The sequence below is a fragment of the Heteronotia binoei genome, chromosome 19 (assembly GCF_032191835.1).
Source record: "Heteronotia binoei isolate CCM8104 ecotype False Entrance Well chromosome 19, APGP_CSIRO_Hbin_v1, whole genome shotgun sequence".
Lineage (NCBI taxonomy): Eukaryota > Metazoa > Chordata > Lepidosauria > Squamata > Gekkonidae > Heteronotia > Heteronotia binoei.
The window spans coordinates 25058833-25078233 of record NC_083241.1 but is presented as its reverse complement, the minus strand read 5'-3'; the positions used below and the strand labels follow the sequence as shown (position 1 = coordinate 25078233).

The 19401-nt window shown below is 43.0% G+C and overlaps 1 protein-coding gene across 1 annotated transcript in view; it reads right to left on the bottom strand.

The window, feature by feature from the left end:
- The window catches only part of FBN1 (fibrillin 1), a 307005-nt gene that overhangs the window by 29043 nt on the left and 258561 nt on the right, over positions 1 to 19401 (bottom strand). Inside the window, 13 exon segments of the mRNA XM_060259853.1 lie at positions 594 to 725; positions 2809 to 2931; positions 3638 to 3757; positions 3940 to 4056; positions 5273 to 5338; positions 6453 to 6488; positions 6491 to 6601; positions 10405 to 10530; positions 11206 to 11325; positions 13646 to 13774; positions 15250 to 15366; positions 16895 to 17020; positions 18939 to 19061. Coding sequence (XP_060115836.1) covers positions 594 to 725; positions 2809 to 2931; positions 3638 to 3757; positions 3940 to 4056; positions 5273 to 5338; positions 6453 to 6488; positions 6491 to 6601; positions 10405 to 10530; positions 11206 to 11325; positions 13646 to 13774; positions 15250 to 15366; positions 16895 to 17020; positions 18939 to 19061 — 1446 coding nt within the window.

Genomic DNA, 19401 nt, shown 5'->3' with positions numbered 1-19401 from the left:
TATGGATATGTCTAGGAATAATATTACACATATTGGCTACTTTGGCTGGAAGACTTTAATTTACATTGTAGTATCAGCTGGCCTGTATGGACCAGGCTAGCCTGAGCTTGTCAGATCTCAGAAGCTGAGCAGGGTCAGCCCTAGTTAGTATTTGGAGGGGAGACCAGGGCTTTTTTTGAAGCAGAACTCCTTTGCATATTAGGCCATATATTAGATTGCATATATTAGATTGTAGCCAGTCCTCCAAGGATAGGATTGTACTAAGCCTTGTAAGATCTTGGAGGATTGGCTATATCAGGGGTGTGTGGTCTAATACACAAAGGAGTTCCTGCTACAAAAAAACCCCTGGGGGAGACTACCAAGGAATATGCATGGTTGTAATGCAGAGGTAGATAATGGCAAACCACCTCTGAACATCTCTTGCCTACGGGGCTGTCGTAAGTCATCTGTGAGTTAAGGGCACTTTTCACTTCTATCAGCTACACTGATTAAAGCAGACTGCTAGACAAGGGGGTCTTTTCTCGATCATTAGACAATTTTCATTCTAAACAAGAAATCTGAAATCAGCCAGAGAAGACCTAGTCTTCACTTACCAATGCAACCTTCGCCATCTGGTCTACGCTGATACCCAGGCCCACATATGCACATGTAGGTGCCGATCAGATTTTTGCACTCCATTTGCTTTGAATCACAGTCATGAAGTCCTTCTTCGCACTCATTCTGATCTGAAGGAATTTTTTTTTTTTTACAAAAATGGCAAAAGGTGAAATAGGTTGTTGTTTTCACTCAACAAAAATATACTGCTGCATTTATATAAACTCATAAAGTTAGCTCTGCAATACTTTGGAAAGATGTATACATGACAAAAATATATAAACAGAATGAACAATCTGTGTCCAATTAGATGTGTCATTTTTATGCCATTGATTCTGGACAGGGGTACTTAAAGCTCCTTTTTTCTTGTATAATTTATTTTGCAAGGATGTTGTATCTAAGATACTGGTTATTCCCTCACAATTTCTGTTCAGAAGCAAGCATTACCAATTTAGTATTTTCTTTAACAAACTACAAATGAGGCTTTTGATGTGACAGTTTAGGCCTGTCACACTCAAAAATCACTATAGGGTTAAAGCTTCCCTTGACAGGAAAGGCCACTGTTAGGTTTGTGAGACTGTTCTCACAGAGAGATGTGGAAAGTAAGAAGCAAAGGGGAAGGATCTGGAGATCTTCCATTGGAGATGTGGCACCACAGTTGTGGGTGAGACAATGCCTCAAATGTTCACAAGCAGGGTTGGAATTCTAGCAGGAGCTCCTTTGCATATTAGGCCGCACCCCTCTGATGCAGCCAATCCTCCAAGAGCTTACAAAAAAGAGCCGTGTAAGCTCTTGGGAGGATTGGCTACATCAGGGGTGTGTGGCCTGAAATGCAAAGGAGCTCCTGCTAGAATTCCACCCTCGTTCACAAGAGAAGAACAAGAATAGGCCTAATGCAATTTCACTTCTATGTACAAATGGGCATGAACCAGCTCATGAACTAAAGTTCATTATGAATTTTGGCCAGTTTGTGGTTCACAAAGTGATATTCACAAACTGAAGAGCCTCCACAAACTTCCATTAATTTTGATGCTGTTTGTGCTGGTTTGTGGCAGTTTGTGAAGAAAAACAGCTGACTGGCAGGGAGGTTCAGCTGTTTGATTTAAATGGCTCGGAGCCATTTAAACTACTGTTTTGTGCTCTCTGTGAAAAGCCGTGGGGAACAGAAAATAAGGGTTTAAGTGACTCCAAGCCTTTTCACCTCCAGCTTTCTGCTTGCTGTGACTTTTGGTGGTAACAAAAAGGAGAAGGTGAAATGGCTGAGAGGTATTCCAAACCCTGCTTTCTGCTGCCCATGGCTCCCAGCAGCTTTAACCCCAGATTTCTGCTGGCCCCAAAAAGCCATGACCAGCAAGCAGCTGAGTAGCAGGGTACCAACCTCCTGGTTTACTGCAAAAATGTGGTTTGTGCCCATCCATAGTTATGTTACTTCAGAAAATCTGACTCTGACATTCGGATGTTACATGCAACATGATTATGGAAAAATTTTCAGGAACTTGACTTTGCAGCTTTCATATGCATACCTTAACATTTTCCACCTCCCTTCTCTCACAAAAAAATCACAGCTAGACACTAGCTCCAATTAGCTGAAACAACAAAATTTAAGTTTTCCCCAACAAGAATCTGGGTTTGTGCATATTTTTCCTTAATTGTGGCTACACGTGATATCTGAATACAATCTAAATAAACCCCCCACATGTAAGTATTTCAATTAGTCTTCATTTTTTTTAGAGAACTAGGAATCGTTTTGCAGATTATTAGTTATTTCCAATTTTTATTTATTTTATTATATTTATATCCCACCCTCCCCTGACAGGCTCAGGGCGGCTAACAACAATTTTAGAAAATTTCTGCTTGATTTGGTATTTACTGAACGTTTAAAATATAAACACTTAATAGTATTATGAAAATCCAGAGGGTGGGGAGAGCAGAGGGTGTGTTGCCTTTTCTGTGTTGGAAGAGGCTCCCCATTGCTAGTTATATACCACTACTAAAGAGCAAGAGGTTTGCCTGCATTTTTTCCTCTGTCATCTATCATTTCCTCTGTTAATTATCACTTAATGATGATTACAAAATAGAAGCTGTTGTTCTGCAATGTAAGCATTATTTTGTCCTCTCCAAAAAACAAAACAAAAACCCAAACCTTTTTGAATGAAGGCTCAAACTCATCTGACATTATTTCAATAACCAACGGGAACTCTGTTGGTATTTTACCTTTGCACATTCTCTTGTCTTCTCTGAGGACATAGCCGGCGGGACACTTGCATTCATAGGACCCAAATGTGTTCACACATCGGAAGGCACAAAGGAGAGGATTCTGAGCACACTCGTTGACATCTGTGTCGTAAGAACAATAAAATAAGATGGAATAATAAAAACATAAAAAGCATTAAAATTCATAAGCATTAAGCCAGTAAAACCAATAAAACCCCAGAAGAAATGCAAAAGAGTACATGGCTCCTCAGGATGATTGAGAAGCTCACTTCCCCAGATGTCTAGACCAGGTGTGGCCAAACTGTGGCTCGGGAGTCACATGTGGCTCTTTTATACATCTTGTGTGGCTCTCAAAGCCCCCACCGCCCCATCAGCCTGCTTGGAGAAGGCATTTGTCACTTTAAATCACTTCTCCGAGCCAAGCCAGTCAGCAGCTTAGATAATGCATTAAAAGTTAAAGTTGCTTTCTTTCCACCTCTCCCTCCCCATCCATCCATCCATCTATCTATCTATCTATCTATCTATCTATCTATCTATCTATCTATCTATCTATCTATCTATCTATCTATCTATCTATCTATCTATCTATCTATCTATCTATCTATCTATCTCTATCTATCTACCTACCTACTTACCTACCTACCAACCCACCTACCTTCTTCCCTTCCTTCTCTCAAACATCTGACAATCACGTCTTGTGGCTCTCAAATATCTGACATTTATTCTATGTGGCTCTTACATTAAGCAAGTTTGGCCACCCCTGCTCTAGACTCTAGATGCCTCTGGAAAAACCCTCCCAACCACCCCTTGGGATAATGGTGGCACCCACCTTCACAGGTCATCATGGGTCCTGGTTCAAACCCTTCCTCGCAGGTACATTCAAAGCCTCCGATAATATTCTTACAAGTTCCATTTCCACACGGGTTTCCTACAGAGCATTCATCGGTGTCTGGGGCCAGTAAAAACAAAAGCACAGCATTTATTACAATGGCCCGAAGCTTATCTCTTCAGCAGCCACAGGAAGCTCAGAATTGTAGATGGTTTCAAAACACAGAAAAGGTTTGCTTAATGGATGTGATCTGGCTGAGGAGGAATGGCAGTTTCAGAATTACAGGTGGTGCTGTTGCTTACCTATGCATTCCTGTCCCTGAAGGATGTATCCAAATGGGCACTCACAGCGGTAGGAGCCATCAGTGTTGATACACTGCCCGTTTTTACAGTTTTCTGGATCCTGACACTCATCCGCATCTTGGCCCCAAAATTAATTGAATGGGGAGAGACCCAAAAAAGAAAGAAAAGAAAAAGAACTGTTAACGACTGGATCCGAACACTGAATTTCTCCTAAAATCACATTTTCTAAGAAATAAAACTAAAGGAGGAACAATAGTTTAAACAACTGAAGAGACAGGATGCTGTTTTGTGGGGGGTTTTCTGAGCAGTCATTTGTGTAATTGTGTATGTGGGTTCTTCTGCTTCTCTTATATCAAAAAGTACTTCTGCCCTGACCTGGATAGCCCAGGCAAGTGTAATCTCATCAGATCTCAAAAGCTAAGCAGGGTCGACTCTGGATAGGAGACCTCCTTGGACTACCAGAAGTCAGGGTTTCATTCAGTCACCTCCCCGAATATCCTCCAGGCCCCAATAGGGGGCAGTCCCCAGAGGCTGCCATGACTTCAAGGTGCACACACACATGCACACACACTAACATGCACATATAAATACAACAAAAAGAGAACTTCCTAGAAATTTTATTTAACTGCAACCTATTTCCCACTAGCCTTATGCCACTCTCCTCTTCTCCGTGGGCCTTCCATCGGATTTCACACTATCTGCCCCGGGGCTGCAACTCGCTCCGCCTCTTTCATGCAGCAAACAAGATCCCCTAAAAACCAGTTTCTGTTTGCCATGCGAAAAATCTGACCGAAGCCGTGCTGAGAAGAGGAGTGTGAGAGCGGCATATGGCTAGTGGGAAATTGGTCACAATCTGAAAGCACACTGTGTGTAATCTAAACCCTTCTAAGGAAGCACCTTTCAGAATAGGGGAACTTTCCACTGTTGACCTGATAAAGATGTTTATCAAAAAGTATTTCTATAGATAAATCCTTTTTCAGGTACCAGGCTGAAATTAACCACCACCACCTCTCCACACACAGACTTTGCTTTCTTTGTGAACAGAAAGGAATCTTTCAAAGGCTGCTGCTGCTACAGGAAGGTCCACCTCTCAGGATATCGTAGAGAAAAGTCAAATCTGTCATCCCAAGAGGAAGCACCAATTCCTCAACTAGAGTTCCAGAAGGCTTAATGAAATTGCTCTGCCAAGCTACAGGATCCATTGGTGGGTCTTTACAGAGCTCACAAAGAGTGAAACTGAGCGGAGAGATTGTTGGACCTTGTAAAAGAGTGCAGCGTAAGAGAGAAGAAAAAGCTCTAGGATGTGATAATACTTCAAACAGCAATGACTTACCAATTGGTTCACCAAGGGGTCCAACCAGAATGCCAGATCCAAACGGGCAGATTTGCTGATAAGCTTCTGTAAATAAAATATAGATCATTAAGCTGCAGAAATTTAACCATTTTCCACTGGAGGTCTTATACGTATGGACAAGCATTCAGTTATGCATGCCTGCAGTCTGACATGGTATAGCCCAGAAACTGGTCTACTGTGGCAGAATTCCAAGCGAGACTGGGCCAATTCCTGTCTAGTAGCCATTTCTGTTTGGCTTTTCCCCCATAAGGCTTTGCCTCTCTCTCTCAAGCCTGTCCTGTCAGTACACTCTGCTCTGGTGTCTGCGTTTGGACACATAAAAATTTCCCCACAGATCATTTGTTTTCCTGGTACTTGTAAAATCAGAGTGAATCTGATCCAGAGAAAAATAATTTTTAACGGCATAAGCATTTATATCTGAATGGGATACCTCATACATTTAATGGGTTGGGTTTCCAAAGAACTGTGAGTGGAAAGAAAAATGTCTGCAACTGCTGCTCTGCAAACACCTCTTCAGAGATCAGCCATATGGGGTTACCAACCTCCAGGTGGGGCCTGACGATCTCCCAGAAGTACACCTGATTTCCAGATCAGTTGGAGTAAGTGGCTGTTTTGGAGGATGGACTCTATGCCATTATACTCTGTTGAGATTCCTCCCTTCCCAAAATCCACCTTCCCCAGACTCCACCCCTGAATCTCTAGGAATTTCCCAAGCCAGAGTTGGCTGCCCTGCGGTCAGGGTTACAAAAGATAGATTCCATGGCAGAATCACCCTGCTGCTTTGCACAACTCAAATTCTCCTTCTGCGCAACATGCCAGCTGGAAAACAAGCTCTTTCATAAACAGAAGATACCTTCCAGATCAAGAACAGTGCTCTTTAACTGACTATGTGCAGAAGCTGTAACTCATACAATCACAGAGTTGGAAGGGACCTCCAGGGTCATCTAGTCTAACCCCTGCACAATGCAGGAAACCCACAAATACCTATCCCAAATTCTGGTGACTAATTATTGAAAACAAAAATAAAACAGAAGGAAAACAAAAAAGTAGATTTACCTGGCACCTTCTTTCTTTTCTTCACCTCCCTTCTGTGACTCTCTTACAATTATTTATGTCTTAACAGGAGCTGAACAGAGTAATCCAAAGACTTCATACAAACCTTGTCCTTCTTGTGGGCACAATTCACATGGATCACCCATCCTTCACCACGCATATTGCAGCAGCACTCTTGCTTAGAATGGTTTCTAGATTTGGGAACTGAACATTTCCCATCTTCAAATTTGGTAAAGCAGTAGCTCACTCTCAGATCTAAACAACCAAGAGAATGATGCAAGTCAAACATATGCAGGGATAAGTAGATGTGATATTCAAACAATGGGCTGTATCCTGCCTGAACATTTCCAACCATGAAGCGGGGTGTAGGCTTGACAATCCCCAGGTCCCAGCGGGGGTTCTTCCACTTTCCCAAGCTCCTCCCCGCCCCCAGTCAGCTGGCGGCGGGAGGAAGCCCCACCCCCAGAGGACCATGTGACTTCCCCCCTCCGGAGGCTTCAGTCACCAATTGAAAGACTTCCTCTTGGGATGGGGTGTCTGTGTTACTTGGAAGAAGTTGGCTGCAACTCGTGAGTAGAGAGGCCAATCCCTTGCTTCAAAGTTTCTAGAAACGGGGTGGTGGGGGGGAGGAGGGAAACGTCTGCTGAGCACTTCATTATTCCCTAGGTGGAGATTGATTCTCATAGGGTATAATGGGGAATTGATCTGGAGGTTTCGGGGGCTCTGGGGAAGCTGTTTTTTGAGATAGAGGCACCAAATTTTCAGTATAGTATCTAGTGCCTCTGCCCAAAGTACCCCCAAGTTTCAAAATGATTGGACCAGGGGGTCCAATTCTATGAGCCCCCAAAGAAGGTGCCCCTATCCTTCATTATTTTCTATGGAAGGAAGACATTTAAAAAGGTGTGCTGTCCCTTTAAATGTGATGGCCAGAACTCCCTTGGAGTTCAATTATGCTCGTCACACCCTTGTTTCTGGCTCCACCCCAATGTCTCCTGGCTCCACCCCCAAAGTCCCCAGATATTTCTTGAATTGGACTTGGCAACCCTAGCGGGGTGGCACTTTCACACCAATTTCCCATCTTCTGTGGCAGGCCTCTAACCGCCCCCCCCCCCTGCAGTTATTCCTGGGGGTTCTCCATACCTTGGAAATAGCCTTGGGGCATTTGGGGCTTTTGCAGGAGAGGAGAGTTGGGGAAGTTATGCTTCCAGACCAAAATCCTTCCTCCAATGGAAATTCTAGGACGGACCTAAGCAGCAGCTGCTAAACAATCATCACACCAAAGATAAGAAGCTGCAGTAGGTTCCCAGCAAGGCTTTTTTTTGTAACAGGAACTCCTTTATATATTAGGCCACACCCCTTTGATGTAGCCAATCCTCCAAGAACTTACAGGGCTCTTAGTACAGGGCCTCCTGTAAGCTCTTGGAGGATTGGCTACATCAGGGGTGTGTGGCCTAATATGCAAAGTAGTTCCTGTGCATTCCTGCTCGAAAAAAAGCCTTGGTTCCCAGGATCCCACAATGTATCATGGAAAGAGAATATCGGAGTGGCAATTGCTGGCCTTGTCCTTTCCTCTTCCTTAGTGATTTTGGCAAAATGTATGGCGGGTTAAGAGAGAGCATTACTTGCTTTGCATCACCACACTGTGCTCTCCCATGGCCAAGTAATCTAAGCACTGGAGCAGAACGGAAACCACAAGCATCTCGCAGACAGAGCTGGCAGCCTTTCTTGCTGGCAAAGGAGCAGTCTGAGTGTCAGCTGCAAACCAGCCGTTGGTTCAGTTTTGTTGGATGGGAGATTCGCACTTAGCAACATCCCAGGATTTATAAAATCTTTTGCTGAAGAAAGGGGGGGGGGGAATTCTCCAAAAAAAAGAAAAAAACTTTTGCAGATATGTAGTGCTGTTGTGTCCACTGATCACTGAAACAGAGGAACTAAGAGATTATTATTTAAATAAACCTTCATGTTAACAAAACCAGGGCTTTTTTTTTTTTTTTAGCAGGAATGCACAGGAATGCAGTTCCGGCTGGCTTGGTGTCAGGGGTGTGGCCTAATATGCAAATGAGCCCCTGCTGGGCTTTTTCTACAAAAAAGCCCTGTGTGAAATGATGGTGATGTCAGGGAATGTGACCTAATATGCAAATGAGTAACTGCTGGGCTTTTTCTACAAAAAAAGCCCTGAACAAAACCAAAGCTGCCTTTTTGAGATACTGGAGGAAGAACCTAACTGAGCAAATGCTCAGTGTTAGTAGAAAAGCTCAACTTTCCTCTTCTTTCTCCTGGTTAAAGGAGCATCCCAGAATCAAAAGAAGACAACAAATCTTTTTTAAAAGCATGTGAGAACCATGTTGGCACTTTAATGTGATGGTGCGGTCTCATTTGAAATACTGTGTGCAATTCTGGTCACTGCACCTCAAAAAGGATATTATAGCATTGGAAAAAGTCCAGAAAAGAGCAACTAGAATGATTAAAGGGTTGGAACACTTTCTCTATGAAGAAAGGTTAAAATGCTTGGGGCTCTTTAGCTTGGAGAAACGTCGACTGCGGGATGACATGATACCATGTTTTATGCATGGGATATAGAAGGTAGAGAAAGAAGTTCTTTTCTCCCTTTCTCACAATACAAGAATTCATGGGCATTTGATGAAATTGCTGAGCAGTTGGGTTAAAACGGATAAAAGGAAGTACTTCTTCACCCAAAGGGTGATTAACATGTGGAATTCACTGCCACAGGAGGTCGTGGCTACAAGCATAGACAGCTTCAAGAGGAGGTTAGATAAAAATATGGAGCAGAGGTCCATCAGTGGCTATTAGCCACAGTGTATATATATATAAATATATATGTGTGTGTGTGTATAATTTTTTTGGCCACTGTGTGACACAGTGTTAGACTGGATGGGCCATTGGCCTGATCCAACATGGCTTCTCTTATGTTCTTAACAGAGAATAAAAAATAATTAACATTGTTATAGACTACATCAGGATTCCCAGTGTGGCACCCTTGGCCACTGTGGCACCTACTGATACCCTTCCTGGTGCCTGCCAAGTGTTTTTAGCAGGGCTTGTTTTGTAGCAGAAGTTCCTTTGCCTATTAGGCCACACACCCCTGATGCAGCCAATCCTCCAAGAGTTTACAGGGCTCTTAGTACAGAGCCTACTGTAAGCTCTTGGAGGATTGGCCACATCGGGGGAGGGGGGGGTGTAGCCTAATATGCAAAGGAGTTCCTGCTACAAAAAAAAGCCCTGGTTAGAAAGTAAGCGGGGCCAAGTGGGGCTTTTGTTCAGCGGCACTTCTGACTGGAAGCTGCAAATCAATATTTCTACATTTTCCAATCTAAAATTATTAGGACTACTCAGTGAAACTGCAAATCATGGCAAAGGCCACTGACTAAAACAGGATATTAAGCAAAACTCCCACCATGATGCTTTTGGGGGTTTGTTCTTAACAAGGAGTGATTTCCATAAGGAAAGGCTAAAACCACATGTGTAAGATTTGTCTAATCTATTCAGCTACAAAACTATACCACAAACACCCCTCCCTTTTTTTTTCAAACCCAAGCAAAAGCTGCCAAGCCACAAAGTGGTTTTGGGATTCTGATAAATGCATGTTCCAGGCAGAATTAATCATGCTCATTGTGGGAAGGTCATCCCAGGGAGCTAACCCCAACCATGTCTCAACTACTACCAGGAATGGAGATGTACCAAGTCCTAGATCCCAAGAAAAGGCATGGCTTCACTGTTAAAACGGCAAGTGAGGGAAATAAAATACTCCCTAAGCTCCAGAAGAGAGGGACATAGAGGGGAACGCAAAGCACAAGGATTCTCTGCTTGGACCAGGAAGATCCAGAGAGTGCAAACTTTATTCTGGCATAATAACTCTCAAGAGCCAAGCAAAACAACTTCACAGGCCAGATCATGCCTACAAGCCTTAATGCTGGCATTTAAGAGCCTCCTAGAAACAACCTTCATGGAAATGCAGTGATTAAATTCTGATTTTTGTTTTACAGGCCACATTAGAAATTTAGAATCCCAAGACCACCATGGATAATACAACACCTTACCCTGACATCTTCTTCCAGAAGAGGACACAATAAAGCCCTCAGGACACAGGCAAGTGAAACTGCCCGGGGTATTGCTGCAGGTACCCAATGCACATGTCTCCGGTTCTTCCACACACTCATCAATATCTGCAAGGGATTTCATACGTGTCAGTACTGCAAGCTCCACAAAAACATACATCAAAGCAGCAACTGGCAGAGGGCTGCCAATCTCCAGATGCTGGCTGGAGATCTCTTGGGATTGCAACCGATCTCCAGGCGGCAGTGATCAGTTCACCTGAAGAAAATGGATGCTTTGAAAGGTGGCCTTTATGGCATAGTACCATATTGATGTCCTTCCTCTCCCCAAACCCTGTCCTCCTCAGGTTCCACCCCCAAATTTATTTATCTATCTGTATTTATATCCCACCCTCCCCACAAGCGGGCAAAGGGCAGGTCACAACGAGTAATTTTACTGTTTCTGGAATATACTGAATCTAAAAACATCTTACCTGTTAACATGACTTATACCTTCAACTTCTCTCACTATAATTATTTCTGACTTATGCTGTCTCCTCGTTCTCTTTTTATTTAAGTGTTCCCTTTTGTTTGACTTGGGGTGCAGCAAGGCAATATTCTTAACTTAAGAGTCAAAAATCCTGGCCCCTTTTTCAATTATCCCTAATAGGATATTTAAGAGCCCCGTGGCGCAGAGCGGTAAAGCTGCAGTACTGCAGTTGGAGCCCTCTGCTCACGACCTGATCCTGCCGGAAGGTGGTTCAGGTAGCTGGTTCGACTTCCACTGTATGAAAGATGTTCACGTACCTTCACACTTGTCATTCTGAAGGACATATCCTGGGGGACAGATGCATCTATAGGAGCCATCCAGATTTTGACATGTACCAGGTGCACATTTCCCAGGATCCAACGCACATTCATTGATATCTACGGGAAATAATAATCAGCCAATCAACTGCACTTGTCCTCTTATATATTTAGATACTTATACCGCACTTTCCTCCCCAATGGGGACCCAAAGTAGCTCACAATGGCTGGTTCCAGATGGGCAGTTTAAGAAGAAGACGACTGCAGATTTATACCCTGCCCTTCTCTCTGAATCAGAGTCTCAGAGTGGCTTACAATCTCCTATATCTTCTCCCCCCACAACAGACACCCTGTGAGGTGGGTGGGGCTGAGGGGGCTCTCACAGCAGCTACCCTTTCAAGGACAACGTCTGCCAGAGCTATGGCTGACCCAAGGCCATTCCAGCAGATGCAAGTGGAGGAGTGGGGAATCAAACCCGGTTCTTCCAGATAAGAGTCCACTCACTAAAATGCTACACTAAGTTGCCCCAAGGATGGCAGGCGAGTGGACAAATGTGCACATTTGCCTTCCCTCCCACCCCCACCCTCAACCCATCCCTACCTGAAGGGCAGCTGGCTCAAAAAGGTACCACTTCCAAAGTGGTACCTAATCACTGAGGCGCCTCTGAGGCACCTACTGAGTCATCTGGATGGCTGGGAAGCATCCAGGGGAGTGGTGGCTGGGTGCAGGAGTGCTCTGGAAGCTCCTCCAGGAATTCCGCAGCCAGTCCCTGTTCCAGGGGCAGGCCAAGCACCATCTGGATGCTCCAAGGCACTCCTGTTTCCGCTGGCTCACTTCCGGGTCAGCATGCTGCTGCCCTGAGCCGGCAGTGTGGAACCAGCCAACAACACCCTGCTAGCTAGGTTAGGCTGAGACTGAACAACCGGCTCAAGAGCATCTAGTAAGCTTCTGTGGCAGAACAGGGATGCAGCCCTGCATCTCCCAGGTCCTAGCTTGGCAACAACGGCTGCCCCACACCAGCTCTCTCTGTCATCTAGCTCAGTTTACTCTGAGTGATTTTGCACTAGGGCTTGTTCCGGATGGAGAGTCCTTTTGCCCCTGGCGCTTCTCTCTGTTTTTGCACAAGCTGCCCCTGAGTTGCGAGCTGGCGCACTGCTTTTCCGCAACAAGCAGAAACCGCTTGGAAGAGGATCCTGCTTACTGCAGAAGAGCGCCGAAACCAACTTGCAGCTCCAGGCAGCTTGTGCAAAAATGAAGAGAAGTGCCGGGAATAAAAGGGCTCTCCACCTGGAGCAAGCCTAGTGTGAAATTGGACTCTGACTTTTCCTTTGAAAACATAGTTCCAGTTTCTTGAACTATGGGCTATAGTTTAAAGAGCCTGCTGAAGTGTTTCTTCCTAGCCAGGTCATTCCATCTCAATCTGTTTCGATCTTGGGCTGTCAACCTTAAATTCTTCTGATTGTTCCCCCCCCCTCCCGAAAAACCTTATAAAAATATAACATTGCTTTCCGAAAACACAGATGCACCTTTGCTTAAACCCAATATTGATGTTTCATTTTTTTTTCAAAGTCTCATTAATGTTCCTACCCTTTATTAATTACATTTAGTACTAATTAAATCAGTGATTTAGAAAAGAGGAGGCACTTTGAGTGTGTGTGTCTTTGGACAGAAATACTACTTGCTAGCAGCTAATACAGTGCCAGCCAATATATACTGCATATTATAGATAATTTTATTGATAAATTGTATATTACCTGAGGAAGGGGGAGGGCTTCAACAGCTACAGTTGAATGATCTGATTAAAGCTGGCGCTCCTGTCCTTTCAATTTCAAAGAACAGTCACTAATTGTGAGATGAACAAATGAAGCTGCCTTATTCAGACTCAGACCATGGATCTATCAGGGTCAGTATTATCTATTTATTATCTATTCTGATTGGCAGCAGCTCTTCCAAGGCTTAAGGTATAGATTTTCCACATCACCTGCTACTTGGTTTTTTTAAAAGTGGGGATGGCAGGGAAAGAACCTGGGATCTCCTGCATGCAAAACAGAGGCATTTCCACTGAGGCATGGCCCCTCCCCACTCCCAAGATATCTGAATTTGGAAGGAACAGATTGTATGACCGATTGATATGTCCCAAGGTCTTGCCCTACTAAGCAACAGCAAAATCGCAAAATCCTGCCTTTAAGTTTGAGACATGAGGTTGTGTATGCGGACTAATGGGCAGTAGGATCCAAATCCCTGCTGCCCTGTTCCAGTCACGGGCCCCCTGCTGGTTTGAACGATCCAATGGCATCCTTGTGCGGGAACCTTGAACTGTATATAGTTGGCCCAGTAGAGTCTTAGAGTTCAGCCGTTACTATGCTGTACTGAATAAAGAGAGCTATGTTCACTGCAACCGCATCTCCTCCTTGCACTGAACCCACTATATTATACATACCCATACAGATCCTTCCACCTGGAGGCATCTCATAACCCTCATTGCAGAGACACTGGAAAGACCCAACGGTGTTAATGCACTGCCCATTTCTGCACAGCATGCCATTTCCACTGGCACACTCATCAACATCTAGATGCAGAAAATGAAGCGGGGGTGGGGAGAGAAGGAATGAAAGAGAAACAACGAACTTTTGATTAAATCATCCAAATATAAATGTGTATATATATATATATATATATATATATATATATATATATATATATATATATATATATATATTTTAAAAAAACAGCTGTCTTTACAAAAAGGGATCCACCCACAAAGAAGACTATCGAAACAAAGCAGTGTACTTTCTCATATTTCCAGCATCTGTATCCGATTCTCTAAATACCATTCCCAGCTTTGCAAAATGGGATTCTTAGTTCCAACCAGAATGGCTTGTCAGTAGTGCCTGGGTATGGACCGAGACAACCAGTCCAAATTCATAATCAAATCTATTCTGAGGAGAGCAGTTTTTAAGTGTTTGTGGCCTCTGTCTGTTTCCATGCCACTCTGGAAGTAATTCTTTTCTTCTTATGAATTACTGGCAGAAAATTCAAGGATTCTGTTCTGTGGGCTATGTACTGCCTTTGAAAATGATCTAGTGTCTTCAACTGGACCAAAATGTGGCAGCCATGCTATTGGCAGGGGTTGGCTACAGGGATCATAGACCCCTGTGTTCAAAAATCTGCATTGGTATCCATCTGTTTCTAGGCACAATTCAAAGTACTCGTACTTTTAAGAACGGCAGGAGCTAGGGTACCTAAAAGACAATCTCCTCCCATACTATCCAGCCGACGGGTTAAGTAAGGTCTGCTTCTCAAGCACTGCTTTCTGTGTCTCCATCTTCAGAGGTGAGACAGGTGACAACTAGAGACAGGGCATTTTCCACAGAGGCACTTCACTTACTGGAATATCCCCCCCACCACCACCTTTCAGGCTCACCTGGCACCTAATTTACTTCCTTCCACGTTCCAAGCCAGAACATCTTTTTCACCCAGACTTTTAATTAGTCATTTTAATCTTCCAGCTTTTCAATGGTCTACTTCTGTTTTATTGTGGGTGATTTTTATGCTATGTTCAATGGTTTGTTTTTAATGGTTTTAAAAAAAATAACTATTGTGACATGGTTTTAACTATAAGCTGCTCCAAGCAGGGCTTGAAGAGACAGCACAGAAATATTCTAAATACATAAACCTCATCTTCTCACAGCAATCCTATTTGAATAGCTCACTACTGTTAGGCAATATTATTACTCTGACACAGCTGCCTCTATGGATAAGTCATGCAGTTCTAGCCCCTATCTGGTTCTGAGAGGGGTAAAAGATCTGACAGATCCAGAATGCAATGGATGTTCTTTACAGCACAGAAAGACCGTCTCTTCGGCAGAATACTGCTGGGCCTATTCACAATGACAGTGCAACACTGCCACTCATAACATTATGCCGTCTTTGTGACCATTGCACCATAACCCTCAGCCTTGTTCATCAGTTCAGTAACTAATTATAGTTGAGAAGTATGAACATCAGAAATGTTTCAGCTGGATCAGTGGAGAGTTTCCTTACCTATGCAGTCATTGTTGTGCGAAAGGATGAATCCTATATTGCAGCGGCAGTTGAATGAGCCGACGGTATTCCTACAAGTGCCGTTTCCGCAGGGATCTCGTTCACATTCATTAATATCTGTCAGCAGAATAAGAAAAGTCTCCTGACACATCTTTCCTAAGATCTATATGCTTACATGTGTCCAGCGGAAAAGACAAAACAGAGGAATGGATCCAGTCAGTTTTCTAAAACAGACCGATTTCCCACTCACCTTACGCTGCTCTCATGTTCATCTTCTCAGCGGGGCTTCCTTCTGATTTCACAGTATCCGCCCTGGGGCTGCAGGTAGTGTTGGCTTTTTCACGCAGCAAACAGAAACTGGTTTTTAGAGGGCTCTGTTTGCTGCGCAAAAAAGCCAATGCTAGCTGCAGCCCCAGGGCAGATTGTGCGAAATCGGAAGGAAGCCCCGCTGAGAAGAGGAACGAGAGAGCGGTGTAAGTTGAGTGGGAAATCGGTCTCAGTTTCATCTGTTCTACAATTCCTGTCTCATATAGCTTTTGAACATGCAGGTCTCATGATCACCACTATAACCTTCTGTGGTGAGCAAAGAGAACCCCTGCTTTCATTTCAACCAGCAGAAAATTTGTTGGATTCAACACAAAGTTTGGTGGCTTAGTCATATAGCTCTCACATTCTGGAGAGAGACAGATCTAAGAAATAAGGGGCATCATATGGAAGACTGGAACTCCCCATTTTGAACTGAAGGGGTTGTCTGGCTGCCCTAATAAAGACCCATAACTGGGCTGAGAAGTCAAGGAATTCTACTATCCATTTAGGAGGCCTCATGTGCAATCAGAACTGCAAATCACTATATGGTATCCAGTACTAGATTACCTAATTTCTCAAGGTGAAGTTCCAAACATTATCAATAAATGGTATCTTTATTGAATATTATTTTGAAATACTCAGAGAAAACATCCTTTAAAATGGCAATTTATATACCAGGGGTGGCCAAACTTGCTTAACATAAGAGCCACATAGAATAAATGTCAGATGTTTAAGAGCTGGAAGACATGAATGTTAGATGTTTGAGAGCTGCAAGGAAGGAAGGAAGGCAAGCAGGCAAATAGGAGGGAGGGAGGGAGGAAGAGGTAGAAAGAAACAACTTTAATTTTAAATGCAGCCTCCAGCTCGCTTGGCTTGGAGAAGTGATTTAAAGAGAGAAATGCCTTCTCCAAGCTGGCTGAAGTGGTAAGGGGAGCTTCAAGAGCCACACAATATGTGTGAAAGAGCTACATGTGGCTCTTGAGCCACAGTTTGGCCACCCCTGTTATATAACTAAGGATTTGGGGGGTGGGTTTGTATAATCTTAGCAGATCACAATTATTGGTGACGCTAAGGCCAGGCAGATAAAGCAAGTAAAATCAACAAAACAATAAAAAACAAGTATTGATAATTCTTCACTAGCAATGAAGCAAAACTGTGAAGCATTTTTCATCAACAGATGCTGGATCATTCTGGTCACCAGATGGTTCTGTGGGGGCCACTGTGGTGGTAAAATGCTAACAAGTTATTTTTAAGGAATGTCACCTGCTAACATATTATTTGTAAGGATGTGTACTGACCGTTTTGTCTGCTCAGATGGGTAAGAATGTTTCAAACATACCCAGACACATAGTTTTGTCTTCATTTGTTGTGAATCCAGTGTCGCAACGGCAGTAATAACCTCCATCTAAGTCAAAGCATTCACCGTGGCTACAAATGTTTGGTACTTCTTGACACTCATTACGATCTGAAGAACGAGAGTTTTGAAAAATAGTGCATTAAAAATGAGCATAGGAACTGCCTTATACTGAATAAATTCCTTGGTCCATTATCTGAGGTTTGTCTATTCTAACTGGCAGGGGCTCCTTCCTTCAAGAGAGATCTTCTACATCCTCTTTACCTAACAACAGGCTTGGATAGGATGACACCATGCACCCTATTTTAGACAATGTTCAAGCATCCAGTGGTTTCTCTGGATTTCATAAGAACATAAGAGAAGCCATGTTGGATCAGGCCAATGGCCCATCCAGTCCAACACTCTGTCACACAGTGGCCAAAAAAACCAAATGCCATCAGGAAGTCCATAAGTGGGGCCAGGACACCAGAAGCCCTCTTATTCTTTATTTGACTTTGACCAGAAATGGAACATCTGCTTAAAGTAACACAGAGCTGAGGTGGATAAGAATATCTTTAACAGTGAAGCTGTCAGTCAATCGTTTAAAGCCTAAGTAATGGTTCCTGAATAGAGGATATCACTTGATACATTAAATGCAAAGGAATTCAACAGCAGCTTGATAGCCATTGCTTCATATAACGAGAATAAAGCATTGATTCATGGTATATCATAGTCAGAAGTTTTACGTTCAGGGGAAGCTTTCCTGTATCTCACAAATAATCATTCAGAAACCTATGTGGGTAATCTTTCCCGAAAGCAGAGGCATACCTAAAATATCTTTTCGTGTTACCTTTAAGAATATAGGAGAGATCTGAATTGCACTAATTTAGAATGTGTGAAGATTCTAAGAATATGGGCTATCTAAATGCAGGCCACTCAAAACAAAACTAAATTGTGCAGAACAATAAGTTGCTTTTTGAACTCAAGCAGTAAGAAAAACGTTTGCCAGCAGTTGACTCCATTAAGATATCTCACAGCAGATTAAGCTCGCTAACAGTCCCAATGTACAGTTTCATTTCCATTACAGGTTACTTAAAAGTGGTATAATTTATCACCTATCCAACTACTGCACCATACTTCTTCTTCCTAGGAAAGCCAGAGCAAAATTCAGGGAAGTGATGTTTGTGCCAATTTACATTAGGGTATTGTTGCTCCTATCAATCGCTTCCCTGGATTTTCCTGTTTCTTTTTTAGTGAAGGACCCTCAAGAACAATTACGTTCCTCAACATGTTGGGTTACTGCCTGTACCCAAACAAAACAAGCTTTTCATTCTCAAAATAAGAATTCTACACCCTTTTCCTGCAAGGACTTCAGAAAACAATGCAAAACCAGACTGTAGGGAAAGGTGCATTTCAGAAAATGTAATGCTGTAAGGGGGGAGGGGGGAGAATCCCAAGAAAACATCAGTATATAAGAATACAGCTGTGAAGCTAGAGAGCTCTTTATCTTGCAAAATCAGAAGTTGGTCTCTCCTTCCAATGAGGAATGGGTTCTACTAGGGATCTGGAAGAGGGAAAAGATGCTTAAAAAAATCTTTGAATCATCACAGCACTTTGAGGTTTGGGCCCTAAATTAGATAACACACTTTGCTTCACAGATAAAGATCACAAAGCTTATACAAATCTCCTGAAATTTCTCATTCAGGACAGCATATTTATTAGTACATTAAGCAAAAGAAATGGCATGTGCTGTATAGAGGAAAGGAAAAATACTTCGTGTTCTCTTGGCTAGGTCCTTGTTGAACTTTCCAAGTCAGAAAAACATACAGTTTAAAGGTAGGAAGTTTCTCTAGCTTGGTCTTCAAAAATATCACAGACTGAAATTTAAAGTAAAAGACACTATATTGGAAGTACAGATTCTATCCATCTGTCTTCATACAAGCAAGTGCCATTTCTACATTTATATGAAAAAGGACACTTTTTTGTTCTAGGCATTAATTAATGAAGCTACAAACAGATCGATAGGGGATGCTGGTGAGGCAGGACTTACCCACACATCTGCCTACGGGTGTGAACCGATAACCAGGTTTGCAATCACAGCGGTAGCTTCCAGCTGTGTTAATACAGTCTGCGTTTTGTTGACAGATTTGTCCATTTTGGCATTCATCGATATCTGCAGAAACAGAATAGGAAATCAGCCTAACAATTAACTGAAAAACAATGTTGGCAAATGTTCAAAATTGTTTATTGTATTTTTTTTAATACTGCCTTTCCCCACGGACCTCAGGGTGACAAGTGAGATGTCATCTATTTCGTTGTACATGTTTTTACAAATTTAATCTGGAATTAAGCTGTCTGTGCCTCTCAAAAAGTCCGCAAACCTAATTACAGCTTTTGTAGTTCAATGCACTTCACTTTCTCCAAGGATTGGGGTGGGTTGTAGCCAGGTCTCAGATTCAGCAGGCACTCATAGGAGTGCAGCTCCTGAACCTTTCTGATGGTTCCCCTTCTTT